The sequence below is a fragment of the Silene latifolia genome, chromosome Y, assembly GCF_048544455.1.
Source record: "Silene latifolia isolate original U9 population chromosome Y, ASM4854445v1, whole genome shotgun sequence".
Classification (NCBI taxonomy): domain Eukaryota; kingdom Viridiplantae; phylum Streptophyta; class Magnoliopsida; order Caryophyllales; family Caryophyllaceae; genus Silene; species Silene latifolia.
In genome coordinates, this window is record NC_133538.1 from 401,403,195 (window position 1) to 401,423,569 (window position 20,375).

The 20,375-nt window shown below is 37.6% G+C and overlaps 1 protein-coding gene across 1 annotated transcript; it reads left to right on the forward strand.

Moving 5' to 3' along the window:
* The first annotated feature begins 799 nt into the window (after window positions 1-799).
* Window positions 800-1,312, forward strand: LOC141632199 (uncharacterized). Its single transcript, XM_074444765.1, has one exon. It carries the CDS (start codon window positions 800-802, stop codon window positions 1,310-1,312), a length of 513 nt encoding a protein of 170 aa, XP_074300866.1.
* The last annotated feature ends 19,063 nt before the right edge of the window (window positions 1,313-20,375 follow it).

The window sequence follows — 20,375 nt, forward strand, 5'->3', positions numbered from 1 at the left end:
TGCTGGCGCTACGTACCAACGCGCAATGCAAAAGATCTTTGATGACATGCTGCATAAAATAATAGAGTGTTATGTTGATGACGTGGTTGTCAAATCAAAGAAAAGAGAAGACCATATCAAAGACCTTCGAACCGTCTTTGAAAGACTTAGAAAATGTCACCAAGATGAATCCACTCAAGTGTGCGTTCGGTGTCACATCTGGGAAGTTCTTGGGGTTTGTGGTCAGGCATAGAGGCATTGAAATTGACCAAACAAAAATTAAAGCCATCAACGAAATGCCGGAACCAAAGACGTTAAAAGAGTTGCGCGGATTGCAAGGACGTTTGGCATACATTCGAAGGTTCATATCTAACCTAGCTGGACGTTGCCAACCATTCAGCCATCTCATGAAAAAGGATGCTCCATTCCAATGGGATGAAAAATGCAAAAATGCTTTTGATAGCATCAAGAAGTACTTGGCGATTGCACCGATCTTTGGGGCACCAATTCCGGAAAGCCACTTGTCCTCTACATCGCAAAGACAAGAACGCTCACTTGGGGCAATGTGTGCTCAAGAAATTGAAGACCGTAAAGAGAGAGCACTCTATTACTTGAGTCGTACCTTGGTTGGAGCCGAGTTGAATTACTTGCCCATAGAGAAGATATGTCTTGCTTTGGTGTTCGCCATCCAGAAGTTGAGACACTACATGCAGGCGCATACCATACACGTGGTCTCAAAAGCTGATCCAATCAAGTACATACTCTCAAGACCAGTCTTGTCTGGAAGACTTGCGAAATGGGCAATGTTACTTAAGCGATGATGACTTGCTTGTTCGTGCCTCAAAAGGTCAAAAAGGCCAAGCTATCGCCGACTTCTTTGCTTGATCATCCAAAGTGCCAAGCAGAGTGGGAAATTTCAGATGACCTCCCAGGAGAAGAAATTTTCTATGTGGACGTCCTACCTCCATGGCAAATGTACTTTGACGGTGCTGCAAGGAAGGACGGAGCTGGAGCCGGAGTTGTATTCGTAACTCCACAAAATCATCTCATGCCATACTCCTTTACGCTCACTCAGTTGTGCTCAAATAATATGGCAGAATACCAAGCTCTCATACTCGGCCTCCAAATGGCGATCGAAATAGGTGTTAGAGATATGGACATCTACGGCGACTCGAAGCTGGTGGTCAACCAAGTCCTTGGTGAATATGAAGTAAAAAAGGAAGACTTGATTCCCTACCATCAACAGGCATTACAACTGCTGAATCAACTTGACGACATCCATGTTGGTCATGTACCAAGGAGTGCCAATAAGTTGGGTAGACGCGCTTGCTAATCTTGCGACCACTTTGGCACTGGGGCGAGAAGAGTCTATGCAAGTCCTACCGCAATCGTTGGGTAGTATCATTGCTTGAAGAAGAGGAAAATGTAGATACAACCAACATGATATGCGTCTACACAGATTGATGAAGATGATCAAGGCGTCAACCTATCATTGATTTTTTGGACCACCAAAGACTACCCGATGATCCCAGACACAAGGTAGAAATACGTCGACGTGCTCCAAAGTTCATTCACTATAAAGGGACACTCTACGACGTTCTTTTCTCGGCCAATGGTTGAGGTGTCTAAGCAAGGACGAAACTCATCAAGCAATGCATGAAGCTCATTCTGGCATTTGTGGTGCTCATCAATCTGGGCCTAAACTTCATGATCGCGTAAAGAGAATGGGATATTACTGGCCAACCATGGTGCAAGATTGTATGGACTTTGCAAAAAAATGTGAACCCTGTCAGTTCTACGCAAACTTCATACACCAACCACCGGAGCCGTTGCATCCTCATCAAGTTTCTTCATGGCCCTTTGAAGCTTGGGGACTTGATGTTGTGGGACCTCTTACTCCAAAGGCCTCAAATGGACACGAGTATATCCTCGCTGCCACTGACTACTTCTCAAAATGGGCAGAAGCCATCACACTACGGGAAGTGAAGAAAGAAAATGTTGTGGACTTCATTAGAACCCAAATCATCTACAGATATGGTGTATCTCAACGTATCACAATCGATAATGGGAAACAATTTTTCAACCATCCGATGACAAGTCCGGGAGAAAATTCAAGTTCAAACAATACAAGTCATCCATGTACAATGCCTCTCTAAATGGTTTGGCTCAAGCCTTTAATAAAACTCTTTGCAACTTGTTGAGAAAAGTAGTAGCAAAGTCAAAGCGAGATTGGCATGAAAGAATTGGAGAGGCGTTGTGGGCATATCGTACCACATACAAAACACCTACTCAGGCAACCCCGTATGCGTTGGTGTATGGAGTGGAGGCCGTGTTGCCTTTGGAGTTGCAAATTCCTTCCTTACGCATTGCTATTCAGGAGGGACTCACAGATGATGAGAATGACAAATTGCGATTAGCAGAGTTGGAAGCTCTCGATGAAAAGAGATTAGAGGCTCAACAAAAGCTCCAGTGCTATCAAGCAAGGTTGTCACGCGCATTCAACAAAAAGGTGCGCCCTCGTTCTTTCCAAGTAGGAGACCTCGTCCTTGCAAAGATGCGAAGACCAATCATCACCTCTCACAAGCCAGTTGGCAAGTTCACCTCTAAGTGGGATGGTCCATACGTGGTACAGGAGGTCTATACAAATGGTGCTTACAAAATCGTGGATGAAGACGGCGTTCGAGTAGGCCCAATCAATGGGAAGTTTTTGAAGCGTTACTATTCTTAAATCCCAACAGTGAAGGCTCCTAAGCAAGAGCGTAAACTGCAAGTCCAAGCTCCTAAGCAAGAGGTTAAACTGTATACAAACAAAAAAAACAAAAAAACAAAAAAACAAACAAACAAACAAACAAAAAAAACAAAAAAAAAATACTCCTTTCTTCCTTTTATGAACTACGTCGGCTTGATCTTGTGAAATACACTTTGTGCTTCACAAGTACGTAGGCAACTTGGGTGAACATGTAGCTCAAGTGCAGCCACACCTCCAAACAAAAAAGATCCCTCTCTTGAACTACGTTGGCTTGATCTTGCAAGTTGTCATCTTGGTAGCTTTGCAAGTACGTAGGCAGTTTGAGCAAACACTTTGTTCAAGTGCAGCCACACCAAAAAAAAAATTACATCAAAATAATTACTCCTGGCCCGCAAGAGTTTAAACTGTGAACGGCTAAATAAACAGTATTGTAAATATTTGTTTGTATAAATAAATATAATAAAATGTAACACGCTGAAAGGGTGTTATTGCGCAGAAAACGATTAAGACAAACAAACATCTTAGAAGCATTTGGTCCATTAGGCTACAAAAAAAAGGATGAAATCTAGATAATCTTAAAAAAAAAAAAAAAAAAATCTAAGTGTCTATGGATCAACATCCAGAGAAGCCCGCATCTCTTCCAATTCAACTCTCCGCTCTTGAAGTAAGGCTTCCTCTTCAGGACTCAAAACAGGGATATCGTCAAACTCGGTTAATTCTCTCTCCAACTTCTGAAGATCATCTTGCAATGAGATTAAGGATATATCCTCAGCTTCTAAATTGCTTCGCAATGTCTTTTCCTTCTCTCGTGCTTGCTTGAGTTTAGCTTCAAGATCGTTTATTTCTTCCAGAGTAGCAGAAAGTTCCACAGCTTGCTCTTTATGCTTTTCTTGCGCCTTATCATGAAGAGATTTGGTATCCTCAATCTTTTGATGCCACTCCACCCTTTTGTCCTCTAGCAATGCAGGATGATGACACTCTCTTTGCCCGCTTCTCGAGTGCAAGGTAAGCATGGACCGCACCCACATAAGAATCCACTCGTGCACGTAGTGAAGAACAGTCGCCTTTGAGTTGTCGGATGCTCTCATAATACACGTTAGCCTTCATTGCCACTTCCCCTACATTAGAGAAGCTTGCATTTTTTAATTCTCCCAAGACCTGCAAGCGGATCGCGTCTAGTGCTCTGTCAAAAATCCCCTTAAGTGAAGGAGGTGGACGAAATGAGGCTTTGGAACACGTAGGGAGCATGGTAGGTTTAAATGGTATTGTTAGAGGCTTAAACGTCTGCCTTCGATCGTCAGATTTGCAAGGAGGAGACATATGAGTTGAAGCTAGACTATCCACGGCGGTTTGACTACCATTGGCAAACGAATCGTCGATCTGCTCCCCGAGATCTTGGACCAGAAGAGTCTCCTACGGGTGTTGATTTATTAAGAATCATAAGCCCTTTCCCTTTTCCAGGCTTCATCTTTGGTGGACGATGTGGAAGACGATATTCCGGAGCAAGGGAGACTGTCTCCAAGGCACATTCACCTTCCTGAAAAAAAAAAAAAAAAAAAAAATATGATGATCAGGTAGGAAAATAAATAAATAAACAACGATAGTCATATAAGAAAAGAAGCTAACCAGCGTTTGCGAAGGCATTCTTGATGCACTCGACACCCCCTCAAAAATCTGGACATCTAGTCTGACATCATCTCGCATCCAAGACAGACACTTTTCTCTTGCCACGACGATCATGTTTAGGGTCAATCTCGGAAGCTGAATCGCTGTGGTGGTTGTCCTCAATACGGCCTTTCGCTTTAGGGACAACAACTTTGGATTTCAGGGGGCACTTTGCTTGCTCTCGAGGCTGATTTCTAGTATCCCCATGATGATCACGCTTCTTAGTCTTGTGGTCACTTCCGGTACTATGCACAAGAATGTCAACATTCTTTCTTAGATCCTTCGGGTAGAGTTCCTTCCACCATTTAGTAAATCCAGGGGTGACATTCTCATCCCATCTGAACGAAGGACCGGGAAGGTAAACGCGAGACATGCTACTGTAAACAAAAACACTTGCCAATATTTCGGTGCCTCGAAGCATGTGACGTCAGTTTGTCTCAACCACGATTCAATACGCCCGGAATGTCTTGACAAAAGCCAAATTGTCTACTAAACCGATGGGGATTATAAGGTTCAAGGTGAAACCCATTACTCAGACGCAAACACAAATAGGAGGAACGAAGGGATGCAAGATAGTCGAGCCCCAGGGCATCAAGGTCACCATTGTCTACCAAGACATCTACTTTGTGTTTATTTAACATAAAACGCTTTGCATCAAATTTTCTTCCCTCATGCATGAGTTTTCGAGCTTCTTCGGTTTTTCCATTCCTCGCCTTTCCGACGGACCTGAATACTTAGTCATATGGGGACCTGTCGGTGATGGATTTATCGCATGATAAGTGTCAAAGTAATTTGCAATCCACCCGTATAAGTAATGTGCCGGGAAGAATGACCGGAGTATCCGGGTTCATAGACGTGGCTAACCCATTCAAACCTTTGTAAATGCTAGCTAATACAGGAATTGCCAGACTAAAAACTCGACCTTCCGCCATCATACTTGCAATCTCGAAGGTAGCTGGTCTAATTAACTGTCGCTATCTTCCCAAAAACAAATACGCAAAGCCAGCATGATAAATGCGCGGCTAAATAAATCTTTGCCCGTCGGGAATCATTGCAACCAAGCTTTTCAAATAAGGAGTGTTCTTCCTCTGTCCATTCATCGATGTTCGGGCTCAATCTCACCACTTGGATTCTGGGTTGAAGGAGGATTTTTGGTGGTCCTTCGCGCTTTAACAGAGGCGGATGTACAACCCGTCTTTTGCACCAAAAGTTAATCCATTGCTTGAGCGAAACTTCACCCTTGTCCTTTGATTCCTTCGCAAGATAGTGAAACGCAGAAAACAAGAAAGTGCACGTAGTAGGGACAACAAATTATTTTCTTGATCGTTGACTTTAGGATGCTAAGTTGAGGCACCGTTTCATCATAAATCTCTCCCACAACAGGGAGACCTCCAAGTTTCTTTAGATCCCACAGGGAGATAGAAAATTCGCCTTCTACAGTATGAAAGGTATTGGTACCAGGACACCATCCTTCGAAGAAGGCACGCATGATATGTAAGTCCTTATCATAAGAATATAAGGAAGCATAGACCGCTTGACGGATAGAAGCAGTCGAAAGGATGTCACTAAAGCGAGCAAGTACATCTTCAGTCCACTCCCAATATTTTGGCATGTAGATTGATTCCCCGTAAATTTTCAGGCTTCACTTTAAGGTTATTTTTTAAAAGGTAGCGTGAGCAAGCGTCTGGTTCTCGAGTGTCAAGCTTCATGGACATTTCATTTAGCAAAGAATCCCTTGTTAGACTGGCTGCTCCACCTTCTAGCATACGAAGCGATTTGCTTGTGAGAAAGTAAGTTCCAGATGCAGCATCTTGATCCTTGCGGTCAACTACAGAAAGATATATGTTGCTTCCCTTGCGAAATTCCTTCAGGTACACCATTGCAGCCCTGCAAAAGGGACAAATAAATAAAATAAATTAATTATATGGAGATCTTTTACAAGTCGGAGAGTCATCAAATCAAGAAGTATATTCATCCGACATGTCTCATGGTAGTGAAATAATAGTCTTCATAAAGAGGTTCATTGCATAAGTCTTCAAAACTGTGTCGCGATGACCCGAATGGGTTCACCCTGACACAACCTGTCGCGATGACCCAAAAAATGGGTTCACCCTAACAGGCAATAAGTCTTCAAAACTGTGTCGCGATGACCCGAATGGGTTCACCCTGACACAACTTGTCGCGATGACCCAAAATGGGTTCACCCTAACAAGCAATAAGTCTTCAAAATGACCCGAATGGGTTCACCCTGACAACTCGACTGGAGGTTGAAATATTGTGAAGTAATTAGTCTTGAACGGTGAACAAATACGATGGTCTTGCGTGAAGTATTGATAAATTGAAATTGGCCGAGAAGGTGAAGCAAAATCCCTGTGTATTGTCAATAAACAAACAGACATACAAGCAAAATTTGTGTGCCAATGACATTGTCAAATCTCAACAGCACAAAGTAGTAAGGCAAACAGAAAAGGATCGTGAATACTACCTTACTCCTAGTAAATTTTGGGACGACAAAGCACAAGTGAAAAGCTAAGCTTGATAGTTGATACTGCAATTTTCATTATATAAAAAAAAAAAGTTAGATGAAGAGTCAAAAAAAAAAAAAAATAAAAAAAAAAAATCGACAAAAGGAATAACAGGTATGCGTGAGTCTACAAGGCTACAACTATAACCTCCTTATTTTCATAAAAAAATTGTCCTCTCCAAAGACAACAGGAAACTACGAGCAAGAGAGCAAACTAATCATGGCGTAATATCGAGAATTGGAGAAAACATGGGAAAATTTCTTACCTCAAAATTCGATTTTACGGTCGTCACAAAATCCGAGATTGCACCGAACTGTGATAACTAAAAAAAAAAAGGAGAAGCATCAGCAAAGTTGAAGATGGTTTATGATTAAGGTGAGGCATATAAGAAAAGAACGATATCAGAAGTGTAGATTGCAACATAGCTACCATAAAGCAAATAAGTGAAGAAAAATCACGGTTTAGCCATGAATAGTAGACAATTAATCAAGTTCATATCCAAGTATGGTTTGATAATTGGCAATGCTATGGCAAGATAAGAAGGACAGAAACAGCAAAAGTTAAAAGGGCCACGCTTAGCAGAAAGGGTACCAGTCCAGCAATACACCAAAAAAAAAAAAGGGTGATTGTTTCAGACGGTCTTTGCTGAGGTCGTTGGGAGGTCAAACGATAACGAAAATCCGAGTTATTCGATGTTTCGGAATCGTGGGACTGCAAATTTTGTGAATATGGGAAGCTTTAGGATCAAAGATCATTCTCCATGATGTAAAATGGGTCGACAACAGGGGCTGTCCACGCACTTTTTTTTTTTTCACGAAATCAGGGAGCGAAGTGTGAATCGCTCTTGTTCAAACTCGAACTTTACGGGTCAGTTATCTAAAGCAAGGTGTGTGTTTAATTGATCATTATGGTGATCTTCATCCCGTCAAAAAGTAACATACAAGAATTCAACCACACAAGGTAGAACCAATTGAAAGGAGTAAGCTAAATTCAATGTCAGGCCAAGCTTTTAAGCTACCTCAATATTTTATATTTTGAGTGTACTCAAAGAGACTCTGTTAAGACTTGGATATGAAAAAAAATATGTATGAAGCAAAAGAAGACTCATGCTAAAGGTCTCATGCTGAAGGTGACGTATTCTGCCGAACATCGCATCGGAGGGTAAAGTGCATCAAGAAAATAAATCGAACAGAGTAAAGAGAAACAAAGTGCAGGACTTGCCTCTCATGCAATACGTGTTTTACAAGATTACCAAATAAAAGGGGAAAGTAGAATAGTTCATGGTGAAGCTTGGGGCAAAATTTTAAGTTATAGTCAAAGAGAAGGCCAAACTTATACATGAAGCTCGAGTTGATGTCAGTCAAAATTCAGGCAGTAGTACGATTCAAACCGCTTATCAAGATTTGTTTTGACAAGGAAAGAGGAAGGTGATTAAAATTTACCTGTATCGAGCGGGTCCTTTGCACAATGAAGACTAATACAACAAGTCGAGACGCAACGATGTTCGGACAACAGCTTACTTGAAGTTTGCTGAATGGGTTGAGAAACCAAAGACGATTTTCGGTACCAAACGAATTGAATTCTGCACATATGATAAAAAGGAGAAGATGAAGGTTAACATCACGAATGCAAAAGTATGGACGGACAGGAGAAATAACTCAAGAATTTGCCAAAAAAAATAGAGAAAAGAAAAAGGTAATACTGCCTCGTCGAGCAATTGTTTGGACTGATGTTTCATACCTATGATTCAAGCTTGGGTATATATATACATGAGTGATTGGTTTCCATAAATTCTATTAAACCTAGGTAAGTCGCAAAAAAAAAAAAAAAAGAATCCTAGGACTTGTCACTTTCCATAAATATATCTCAAAATAAGAAAGTGATGAGGTAAGTAGGTAACCCAATTAAGATTAAAGTTGACCTCTTAATTTCTCTAATGCGTTGCTTACTTCTCGTGGAAATTTTGGTCCACTCTTGGTCAAGGCTATACATATTCTAATTACTACAAACGAAAGGCGACGTTATAATGTGTCCAAGTTTGCGTGATAAGTTGCTTATTGAAACTTCTCAACGCTGTCATTCGCCCAGTCTAAAAAAGAAATGACAGGGTGATGTCAAAAAAAATTCCGCAAGCTACTACCCTTACGACAAGTTCGGGTACGCTATTCGACTTCCAAGTCAAAGGAAAAAAAAGAAAAAAAAAGTCGCTCGCCAAATCAAATAGTGATAGGGTGACGTTACAAGAAAAATAATTTATCTCAACGACAAGTTGAGGTGCCCTCGACTTTCAAGTTAAATACAAATTCACCCGCCAAGTTGGATAACGACAGGGTGACAAAAAAGATGGATCATTCTTTAGGGTGTTCATTATCAATTTCCAAGTCAAATCAAGTCAAGTGGAGTCGTTTTCTTGACAAGTAAAGGCGCTCATCATCGACTTCCAAGTCAAAGCAAAATCGAGACCCCGCCACGTCAAGACACCGGGAGGTGCACGTGACAAGGTCCCGAGGGGGCAATTTGTAGGCACGGAAAATTTATTAATGTGCCGAATAAATAAAATAAATTAATTATTTTGAGTTAATACTAAATTTTAACTTAATTTAATTAATTTGTCCCGTTTAAATGAAATGTGGGTCGATTCGGATTACAAAAAGGGTTATTCGGATCACTAAACCCGAAAAAATCAAACTTGGGCCAAGGTTGCTAATAATCCCACAAATGGGTCTGTGACCATCAAAGTCCAACAAGGGGATTTGAAACTCTATAAATAGAGCTCTCCTCATTCATTCAAAGGGTTGGAAATTCATAATTGCAAAGGAGCTAGAGAGAACAAGTTATCGCAATACAAAATTTGCTGTTACACAAGTGTTCATCAGTTTGACCCCCTTGGCATGAATAAAAAAGTTGAGAGTGAATGTATCCCCTCGTTTACCTTTACCCCGGGTTCTTCAAAATTCAGCTTCACTAATAAAAAGTAAATCCACAAAAATTTGGTTCTCTCGTGCAAAGATTACCAGACCTTAGTTTTAGGGAAAAAGCTGCAATTTTGTCATAAAAATTCTGGGGCTTTCATGACGGTTCGGCTCCTCTCCAATGAAACTTCTATCTTAACGGGAACTTCCCGTGAAATTTCTTCACGGGAAGTAGCAGTTCCCACATCCATGGACATTGCACTAGCTGAAAAAATGAAAAGCTATGTTGATGAGGAGGTGAATCCTCCTGACGTTATGCAACCATGCTTGTCATCCGAGATGATTTTAGACTATAGCAGCAAGGTTAGCGAGGTTTCTATGGCTGATTGTCAGTTTGTGTTTCTCAGCCACAAAGGTGCTCTCAAGCAAGCGATGTAGCCTTTTCGGATCATCCTTTTAGCTGCCAATGTACAAGCCATGCTCGTGGTAGAACTAAGTCTAAGGATAACTCACTGATGACAGTTAGATGTTCATCTGTTTTTTGCAGGTTTAGGCTGACGACCCTGGAGATTATCATGTGTTCTAAACGGAAAGACGAATGTTCAATCCATTTCGACACCCTTTACCACCCCCCACGAAAGAAGCGCCATTTATGTGTTCATTATGTGTGTAATAGTAGTTACTTTAGTTGGTTATCTTCTAGTTCAGGGGCTTCTAATGCCCCTCGGTTTGAAGTATAACTAGTATATGTAATCGGACTTTATAGCCTCCTTTTCTATCGTTGATCAATGCGTTGAAGTGTGGAGCGTCTTTTCGATCCGCTGTGGGACTATGTGTCGATGATATTAATTACTTCTGTAATCGTTTTCCTAATAGTAGTGTTTCTCATGGTTTTCCTAATAGTAGTGTTTCTCATGTGAAGAGGGGAGGGAATGCTGTTGCTCATTTAGTGGAGAGATTGTGTGAGACGGTGGGTGATACTATTGTAATGGCCTCGGACTTTCCGCATGCGATTTCTGCTATTGCAAAACTCGATTTACTTTAATATACACCCATTTTCTCTTCTTCTTCTTCAAAAAAAAAAAAAAAAAAAATTAATAGTACATCGTCGTCAAAAAAAAGAATGAAATCGGAAAGGAGTAAATCATTCCACACTTTATAGTCCATACGACCATACCTCTCTTTCCCATTGACCACTTCTCTTTACACACAACACACTTCCTCCAAATTTCGAGTCTTTCATTTTTCCCCAAATCAACCGCCACGGGAGCCGATAGAGTTTTTAGCGTAGCCACAACCGCCGGAGATGAGGTTTCCGTCAACATTTTTTGCTCAACTAACACTAAGTTTTTCTTCAAAACTTCTCTCGATTCAGCCGTCAGAAATTCCCGGGCCCTTTTTGCGCATAGCTCTGATGTTCCTGCCGATCAACATCGACTGATCTACAAAGGTCGGACCTTGAAGGATGATCAAACCCTAGCAAGCTATGGTAATCTTTTAGTCAATTGTGTTTTTGTGTTGTAATTTGATTGATTTTATGTTTGATAGATCTGGAGTATTCTGGACCTGTGATTTGATTATTAGTTTTTGTTTAGTCACATCTCTAATCGAGTTTTTTTCGGTAGTTTGAGAATTTGTGAAAAAATGATTATTCAATTATAATAAAATTCGGATTGCAGTGTTCATATGATTGCAAAGTTTAAATTTTTGACCAGAGGAGATGGAGGAAGGAGTTGTTATTCATGAGACGCAAGCTAAAGTTGAGAAAAAGATGGCGATATTCGAGTTTGTTCTCGGATCTTTTAACTGAACTAATTTTTTATACTAGTTTTAAACCCGTGTAAAATTGCACGGGTATGTATTTGGGCAGTATTAATGTTTTTGAATGTATATTTATTTTTGCATTTCTATTGTAGTTATCTTGTTGGTCTAAATCTACGATTTACATAATTTATGTTTAAATTTGTTACAAACACGTGTTCACATACACTGGTTTATAAGGAAATAACGTAATTTACTCTTGTAAATAAAAATTGCATACATAAAAAATTTTACATCCGGATAAAAGAAATATAATCTAATATAATCAACTTTAACATATGTATGTAATTCATTTGCGTTTTATGTTCGATCGCGTATATAAATGTTATTCCTTCTTGAAATTATGTAATTTTGTTTTAAAAATTATGTACTCCGTAATTCAATTTCATTTACTTGCATTTGTAATTCATTCTGTGTATATGTTATAAATTCTATTTACACAGAATGTATAAAACTATTTCATAATATTAATTCAGAATTTTTTCAAAATATTATTTCATAAAATTTGTTCATAGAATTTGTTGTAAGACGGAATCTATCGCATGTTTGAAAATACGGAAATCTGAAAAAATAATTACATTGCACACTCACGGGTCCCACCATAACATGAATTTCCAAAAAAAAAAAAAACTGCGTTAATGACGTGGCGCGCTAAGGATTGAGTATTGTCTTTTGTATTAATATAGATAAGATTGATGTTATTGATAACTAGTCTTTTCTTTGTCTTTCCGTAATATGAAGTATGTTTGTTTGTGTGTTGGTTATAATCTAGGTTGCACGGACACGGCAACTTTCCAGCCCATACGTGTCGGACACCGTGTCCGACACGGACACGCCTTGGACACGGCAAAAAACGTGTCGGACACGGTGTCCGACACGGACACGCCTTGGACACGGCAAAAAACGTGTCGGACACGCCATAAACCGTGTCTCCGCTTTTATTTTAATCCAAGAAGTGTCGGACACGGTCCAATTTGCTTAGACACGGTCCGTTTTACACGGACATGCCAAATTAGCTATTCAAACAAAATCACCCAGTGATATTCACGACATCAGCATTGCACCATTTGGGTTTTCCAAACCATCTTGTTCTCTCACAATACACGTAAACACCGTCGCAGCCAACAGCCTCCTCTTCGCCGTCCGCCGCTTGCTGCAGGCCACTGCTCATCGGGTTTGATTTCCACTACTCACAGCCAATCAATTTTGACCCACTTTCATCAATGAAAAGAATACCAATTATAGGGTTTTTTTAGACATAAAACATTCAGATTTAAAGAAAAAAAGGCTTAATGGGTTTGAGATCACAATTAATCAAAATAATTGTGATTTGGGGATGACGATGTAATCTGGGTAGGACTGTAGGAGCCATGATATATTGTTAATAACGATGTGTAATTTGGGGATGACGATGGATGATGATGTTGATTATGATTTAGAGGAGGTTGATTATGATTTTTAAGGCTTGCTTGGAATGAGAGTAATAATTAAGGGAGTAATGAGAGCTAAAATAAGAAGAAATAGGAGGAGATTGTTGGTTAGTGGTGGTTGTGGAGGGTGGAAAGAGGAGGTGAGGGAGGAATTATTACCTCCATATGGAGGTAATGCATTACTTGGGGGAGAGGTAGGGAACAATTACTCCCTTAATAGAGTGACTATTATACTATATTTTCCCATTTCTATCCATTTCTATCTCCAACTCCTATCCCTTCCCTCCATTTTTTAGTTCATTTTAGCTCTATTACTCCCTTAATAATTACTCTCATTCCAGCAAGCTATTAGGGGTGATGGTGTTGGTTTGGGAAATGATTTGAGGAAGGGAGTAATAGAATATGTACGGTACAGTGGGAGATTATGAGGTTAATTGATTATTCATGGTTAACCGTTTAAACCACATGATTCATTTTTCTTTTTTCTTTTTTCTTTTTTTTTTTTTTTTTTGATAAGGATAGATTTATCATGTTGGAGTAATCCTTTGTGGAGATTTGTAATTTTACCTCTTTGTGGTCTTTAAATGACCACATTTTAGAGATTGGTTATAATGTTCTTCAAATTCTTTTTATTTTAATATGTATATTGATTTTTTTTTTGCCGTGTCCGTGTCCTAAAATTTTTGGATTGCCGTGTCGCGTGTTCGTGTCGTGTCCGTGTCCCGTGTCCGTGTCCGTTTTCGTGCAACCTAGGTTATAATACACTTGTATCAACGGAGAAAAAGGTGAATTTATTGATTTTTGTAGATTTGGTATTGTCTAATTAGCGAAGTCATACGCTGCCAAAGTTTTTGTTTTTTTGCTCTTTCTTTTCATCCACTGCTTGGAGACAATTTTTGAGTCTGTCTCGAGACTGTCACTTATGAATACAAATGACATACTCATACTTCTTATTTGGATTAGTTTCTTATTAATAGTGTCTTGAGACAAATTGATCATGGTATTCCTTGCTATGTTTTCCGACATGATGGATGCAATCTGGTTTATGTTTAATTGCAGAGCCAAACACCAGCTCCCCATTGAACATACTGTAGATACCTAGTATCTGCTGAGACTCCAACAAACACCCGATGATTATCGGACTACAACATGTTTTGGAATCGCGGCGTTTGATCGACAGTTTGTGTACAACTTTACGTCGGAAAACTTAAAATGATTTCGAAAATAAAACATTTTAAAACTTTTCAAAAGTACCTGGAGTGTTTAATGCACGACGACGGGGTCGCAATGACACTAACTAGAATCAAAACCGACACCAGACTAAAAACCGACTCAAAAATTCAAATCCCGACTCCAACAACGAGTCAAACCGAGTCAACCACAAAAAGCAAACCATTTCAAACCTTCTATACTAAGATTTCCCGGATTCATGAATGGTCAAGTAGCAAAAATGTGACTACAAATCCTAGGATAGAACAAATCATGATTGCACTTGTGTGAAAGTGACAGGACAACTCGAAGACCCGCGACGTGGCTCGCGCCTCTTTGAGCAGCCCAGGTGGCCACATCGCTCAAAACTCACACAACCACTCATTTTCCTATAAATACCCTTCAAATGCCCCCATTTGAGAAATTACGCGAGTGTCCGCCCCCTCTTTTCTCCCTTAAAATTCTCGACTCGACTTCTTAAGTCACAATCCGACGCGTATTTACGACCTACCGATCGTAAATACTAGTCTTACACATTGTTTGGTACCGTCATCGTGCATTAAATCACTTGACCGACCATTTCGACCACTACACCGTCACTAATCTTAATAAAACACTCTTTTTACTTACCAAAACGGTTTTAAACCGAGTCTTTTCCGACCAAACGAGTTGTTACACTTACGTCGGTTTCTCGCCATAACCAAACATGTAAGTATGAGGGTGTAAAAATCCTTCTTTTATCACGTCTTTGCTCGTTTTATGACCATAACATGCTAAAACATGCATAACACGATCCAAAATATAGGATAGACGAGCCAAAACTGAACATGCATAACACGATCCAAAACATAGGATAGACGAGCCAAAACTGAGTTTTGGCCTGAGGCAGAAGCCCCTTGTTCTGCACAGAGGCCTGCGCCTCAATGGGGTGCCTAGGTCAGAACTCAACCGTGTTTGTGTTGGAATATGTGTCCTCCGACAATAATGCGATCACAACTGTCGATCATGATGATCACATGTTTAAGTCTCGTTTTAAGAATACATGTAGGAAGTATTTTTTACAGTCAATTGGTCCACACATATCGGTAATGATTGACTGACTAGAGTTTGACATTACTGTCGTGCGACGGTGGTGATCAGTTGATCCCCTTAGATCATACCTAAAGGATAACACTCTTAATTGATTATTTAATTGATCGTATGACGATACGGGTTAATTAAATTACTTAAAATTGACGGACGATTTTTGAAGTAATATTTACGTGTCTCATTGTAATTTGATTAAATAAGATACGGTCTAAGTAATCGAATTGTTTTATTACTTAGATGAAATTATTGTTTACGAAAACAATTAAAAAGGAATGAATTGATTATTATAAATACAGAATGTTGTAATTTATGACTCGGGAACCCATTACGGTACAAGTAATTATGAATTACTAGGTTAACTTTATAAGTGACATATTTTATTAAATTTTGATTTTTAATTGTTAAAAATACATTTTATATACCTAATGTCATGAAACATGTTACATGTGACAAATTGACAATATATTGTGTAAAATAGATTTTCCATTTTACACTATATGTGCCGAAATAAGGAGGGAGTATTAGGCTTATTTGTGTTAATTATGTTTAAGTGGAAGGCATAATCATAAGACCTAATACATAGCCTTACATGCCTATAATTCTTGGGAAGAATTGAACTCATGCATTGGACATAACCACCCCCTACCCGGTTTTCCTAGTGCAAGGCCAAGGGTTTTTGCTCTTTATTTTTCCTAATATACACTACATGCATACTAGTGTATATTCATTCATTCTAACACATCTAAAATATAGAGTTTTTAGAGAGAATATTACTCCTTCTCACTTCTCTTAACCGAAAAACAAGAGACCAAATTCAATATTTTGGGTCAATTTTATTTAGATTAATATTGTTCTAATATTAATAATATTAATCTTTTAAGGGGTTACTTTGGGTATTCATCTTTGGGAGAGATTCTACCCTTGAATCTTTGTTCATCCATATTAGGAGAGCTCAAGAACAAGTAAGAAGGAGATCTTACTTGTGCCCTTTGATCCGAAATTTTATTGTAAGGAAAACGATTTCTTCTCTATATTTATTTATGTTTGCATGCATAAGATCTAAATTAATTTTATGACTAAATTAAATTGAAACATATATGAATATGTTGAGTATAATGAGATATAGATTTCAAACAAGCGGTATCATGAGCCTTAGGTTGTTTGCATGCAAATCGGTTATAGTTTTTCCGAGTTATACGATTAACAAATAAAACTTACAAATTTGTGTTTATTATGATATGTCACGAAATAAATTATGCATGTTAAAGTTTCTGGTCCTAAAATGTATTTAGGATATTTTGGTTAATTTATGGATTTTTATTGTTCATTTTACATAATAATGACATTAAAATGTGATTTTATGATAAAAAATGTCATTTTTGGACTAAAATTAGCTAAACTTTGATATTTCCAGTGGTTTTTGGATATGTTTTAATATATATTATCTTTAGATGACCTGTAAATGCTCATAATTTTATGAGTTTTTATGCTCGAAATATGGATTTTTCATGATAAAATCGAATTTAAATGAAAAATAGGTTAATATGAGTTATATTTCGAATCTGGCCATAGAAATTTAGTATGTTGTCACATGCAATTTTACAAGATGTGTGTAAAATAGTTGGCTATAATGAAGTCTTTATGCATGATTTATGAATTTTTGATTAAAAATCACATAAATAGTGACTTTAATTAGTAAAAATTGCTAAACATACTTCATGACTAAGGAAAAATGTCACATGTTGCATTTTATCACCTATTTCAGATCTAAAAGTGAAAAGTAAATTAAAATAATTTTTCTCACATTTTTATGATAATAATTGATAAATCCGATAAACCGCAACATTGTTTTTCTCGATAATTTTCGAAATTTTTAACCTATGTTTTTGAACATTATGAGTGTCATGGTATTTTTCCAGAATGTTCATGAGTTTAAATTTCAAATTTAAAATTTATTTGTAATTTTTATGATTTATTTGAAGTTTATGGCTTTATATTGTAATTTTGAGTCCCTTTATGAACAATTTTAAGAAATATAAGTTAATTATTGTCAAATATGTTAGTGGAGACTAATTTGGAGTCCTAAGATGGTTAGGGTAATTAACTTGTTCATAAATATGATTTTATGTAATTATTGTGTTTTTAAAGGGTTAAATCACGCAAATCCGTAAAAACCGATTAATATACGATATTGGCTCCTTAAAGGCGATTTAGCATAAAATTGGGCATGTTCATACATATTATAATGCTGCATTTTATTTATGATTGTCATAATTTTATTTTATGTAATTTTATTTTATGTAATTTTACTTAGTATGGCCTTAGTTTTTAATTGATATTACCCGAAATGTATGGAAATATCGATTCGGTTGTAATTTTTTTTGTGATCTCGTATCACATTTTTTTAATTTAATAGATTTTTTTTATTTTAATTACAAATGTATAATAGGAAATTATGTAATTTGTTATGTAATTTATTTATTCCGGAGATCCTTGAAGACGGTGCCACCCTCACAATACACTTCAACTTCTATTGATAATTAATTATTATATTATTTACATTCTTTTGTCATTATATAAAAGTATATTAATCAAAATTTAAATAAGATATTCACAAATTATTGATAAGTACAAAGTTTGATATTTATTTTTCAAGGAGTATTAAAAGATAAAGAAAGTTGCTTCTAATTTGAGAATTGAAATATCATATTATGACAAATAAATAAATGTTTTGAAAAACTTTATTGTGCGATTGTCTTACAATTTAAAGTAAAAATTGTATCACGAGTAATAAAATAGATTTGAATGAGGCTTAAAGGTAAATTAGATACACTTATTATAGAAATATGTATAAGGTTAAGATACAATTCAAGCAACGATCAACATTAAAAGAAAGTCATAAAAAACACATAAAAGGGTAAGAGTAGTCTTTCCCTAACATAGTGAAGACTGTCCCTCTCAGGCTTTTCTTCTGACAAATTTACATGCATAAAAAACGGTACTATTCAATTATATGGAGCAAACTAATTATTGTTGATGCTATATATATATTTTTTTTTGTGTAAATTGAGCACATCATCACTATAATTTAGGGATAGATACGAATTGGGGAAGGGTGAGACATATTCGTCATGCATAATACGATGCTTTAACCACTTTTAGGCAAAAATATAAAAATAAATGAAAAAATTTAAACGTTTAATGGGGTCACGTACTTGCCAACTCTTCTATAGTTCTCTGCCGCATCAATATTCTCATGAAGTTTATGACATTTATTTCATATTAATAAAAAAATGATTATACTGCTTCGTACAATTTGTGATTTATAACTTTTAGCTAACTTATTTGAACTTGCTTAAATTTATATATTTTAAGTGAAGAATATTAATTATAAATATGATAAAGATAAAGTTTGATCTTTAATTTCCTCAGAGTTAAAAAAAACTCAATTTTTATTTTCTTATAATATTCTAATTAATGGTCATAATGTAAAACAAGAAATTACACCATACTCTACTATTACAATATGTCGATGATCAACACTCAAAATAGCACATTTGTTATTTAAATAGTGTAAAAACTCTCAAAATGCTAAAAAAAAAATGTCCAATTTGTCGTTATCAAACAAAACCCAAGTTTTTGCATTTTTTTTTGTCATGTTCAACTTAATCTGTATGGGATGTAAAAATGATGAAGTTCAGAATGTAGCGGTTAATTTTTTGTAAGTTAGATGGAGTTTTCAAGAGAGAGATGAAAGCTTGCATTTTAGACCGTTTTATGTGTGAACCGAAGAGATTAAGTAGTGGGCAAAAGGTTGTTTCGAGTGGGAATGAAGTTGATTGCGACGAGTTGGTTGATTAAAGTTCTTCCTTATTAGATCTGGAAAGGGGATAATAATTACGAGATAATAAAATTTGAAGAAAAAAGAACAATAAAAATGAGATGGAGGTAGTAAGATTTATTTATGCAAAATGAAATAAATAGAAAAGTTCGTATATATATATATATATATATATATATATATATATATATATATATATATATATATATATATATATATATATATATATATATATATATATATATATATATATATATATATATATAGAGGAAGGATCAAGTGAGTCCACCCAAAGTCATTGAGTCCATGAGTCCTCTTAAGGGCCATTGAAAAGATAGGATGGAGGGTTGAGATTGAAGGGGAAAAGGAAGGGATTAATGCTAAATGGAAGGAATTGAAGCTAATTAATCACTTTCCCTTACTACCATCCCTAATCCACCCCATAATTACACTATATAACCCTTCTTTTTCCACTCACTTCTCTCTCATCTCATAATTATCCTCTCCCTCATCTCTCTAAAAACCAAAATAACTCAAATCCTCTCAAAAATCCAACAAAATTCAAAAACCAAATAATTCAAAAAAAAATTTCCCCCCTCTTCCTCTTCCTCACCTACCCGACCCCACAACCACCTCCACCGCCACCTACCCACGCCCACCAACCGCACCAACACCGACCCACCACCCTCCTCCCATCCTCATCCTCACCAACAAAAACCTCCTTTCACCAAAAACCAAATAAAATCAAAACACCCAAAATAAGCCACAACTCAGACGATGCCACCGTCCCCTCCGACTCTGGCCACCACCCACCTTTCACGCCCCGCTCCGACGACCACCTCCCCACAGCCGCACCACTACTTCATTTCCCCCACAAACCCACCACCCACAGCCGCCCCTTCTACCATGAAGGCTTCCAGATCTGAGCACACACCGCACATCACCACCGCACACTACCACCTCCTCCTGTTCCGTTTTTCGACCACCCACCGCCACCACTCCTCCACCACCACAACTCACACGACACCCACACGCCACCGCACATCTCAGAACCCCGACAACAACCACCAACCCCGACAACCCGTCACGCCGCCTCCCTCCTCCCTCCTTCGCATCTCTTTGCTTTCTTTTTTCGATTTCAAAAAAAAGGTTGTC

Bases quoted from the DNA above. Each gene is read 5' to 3' on its own strand.
- LOC141632199 (XM_074444765.1), top strand. From the start codon at position 800: ATGACTTGCTTGTTCGTGCCTCAAAAGGTCAAAAAGGCCAAGCTATCG.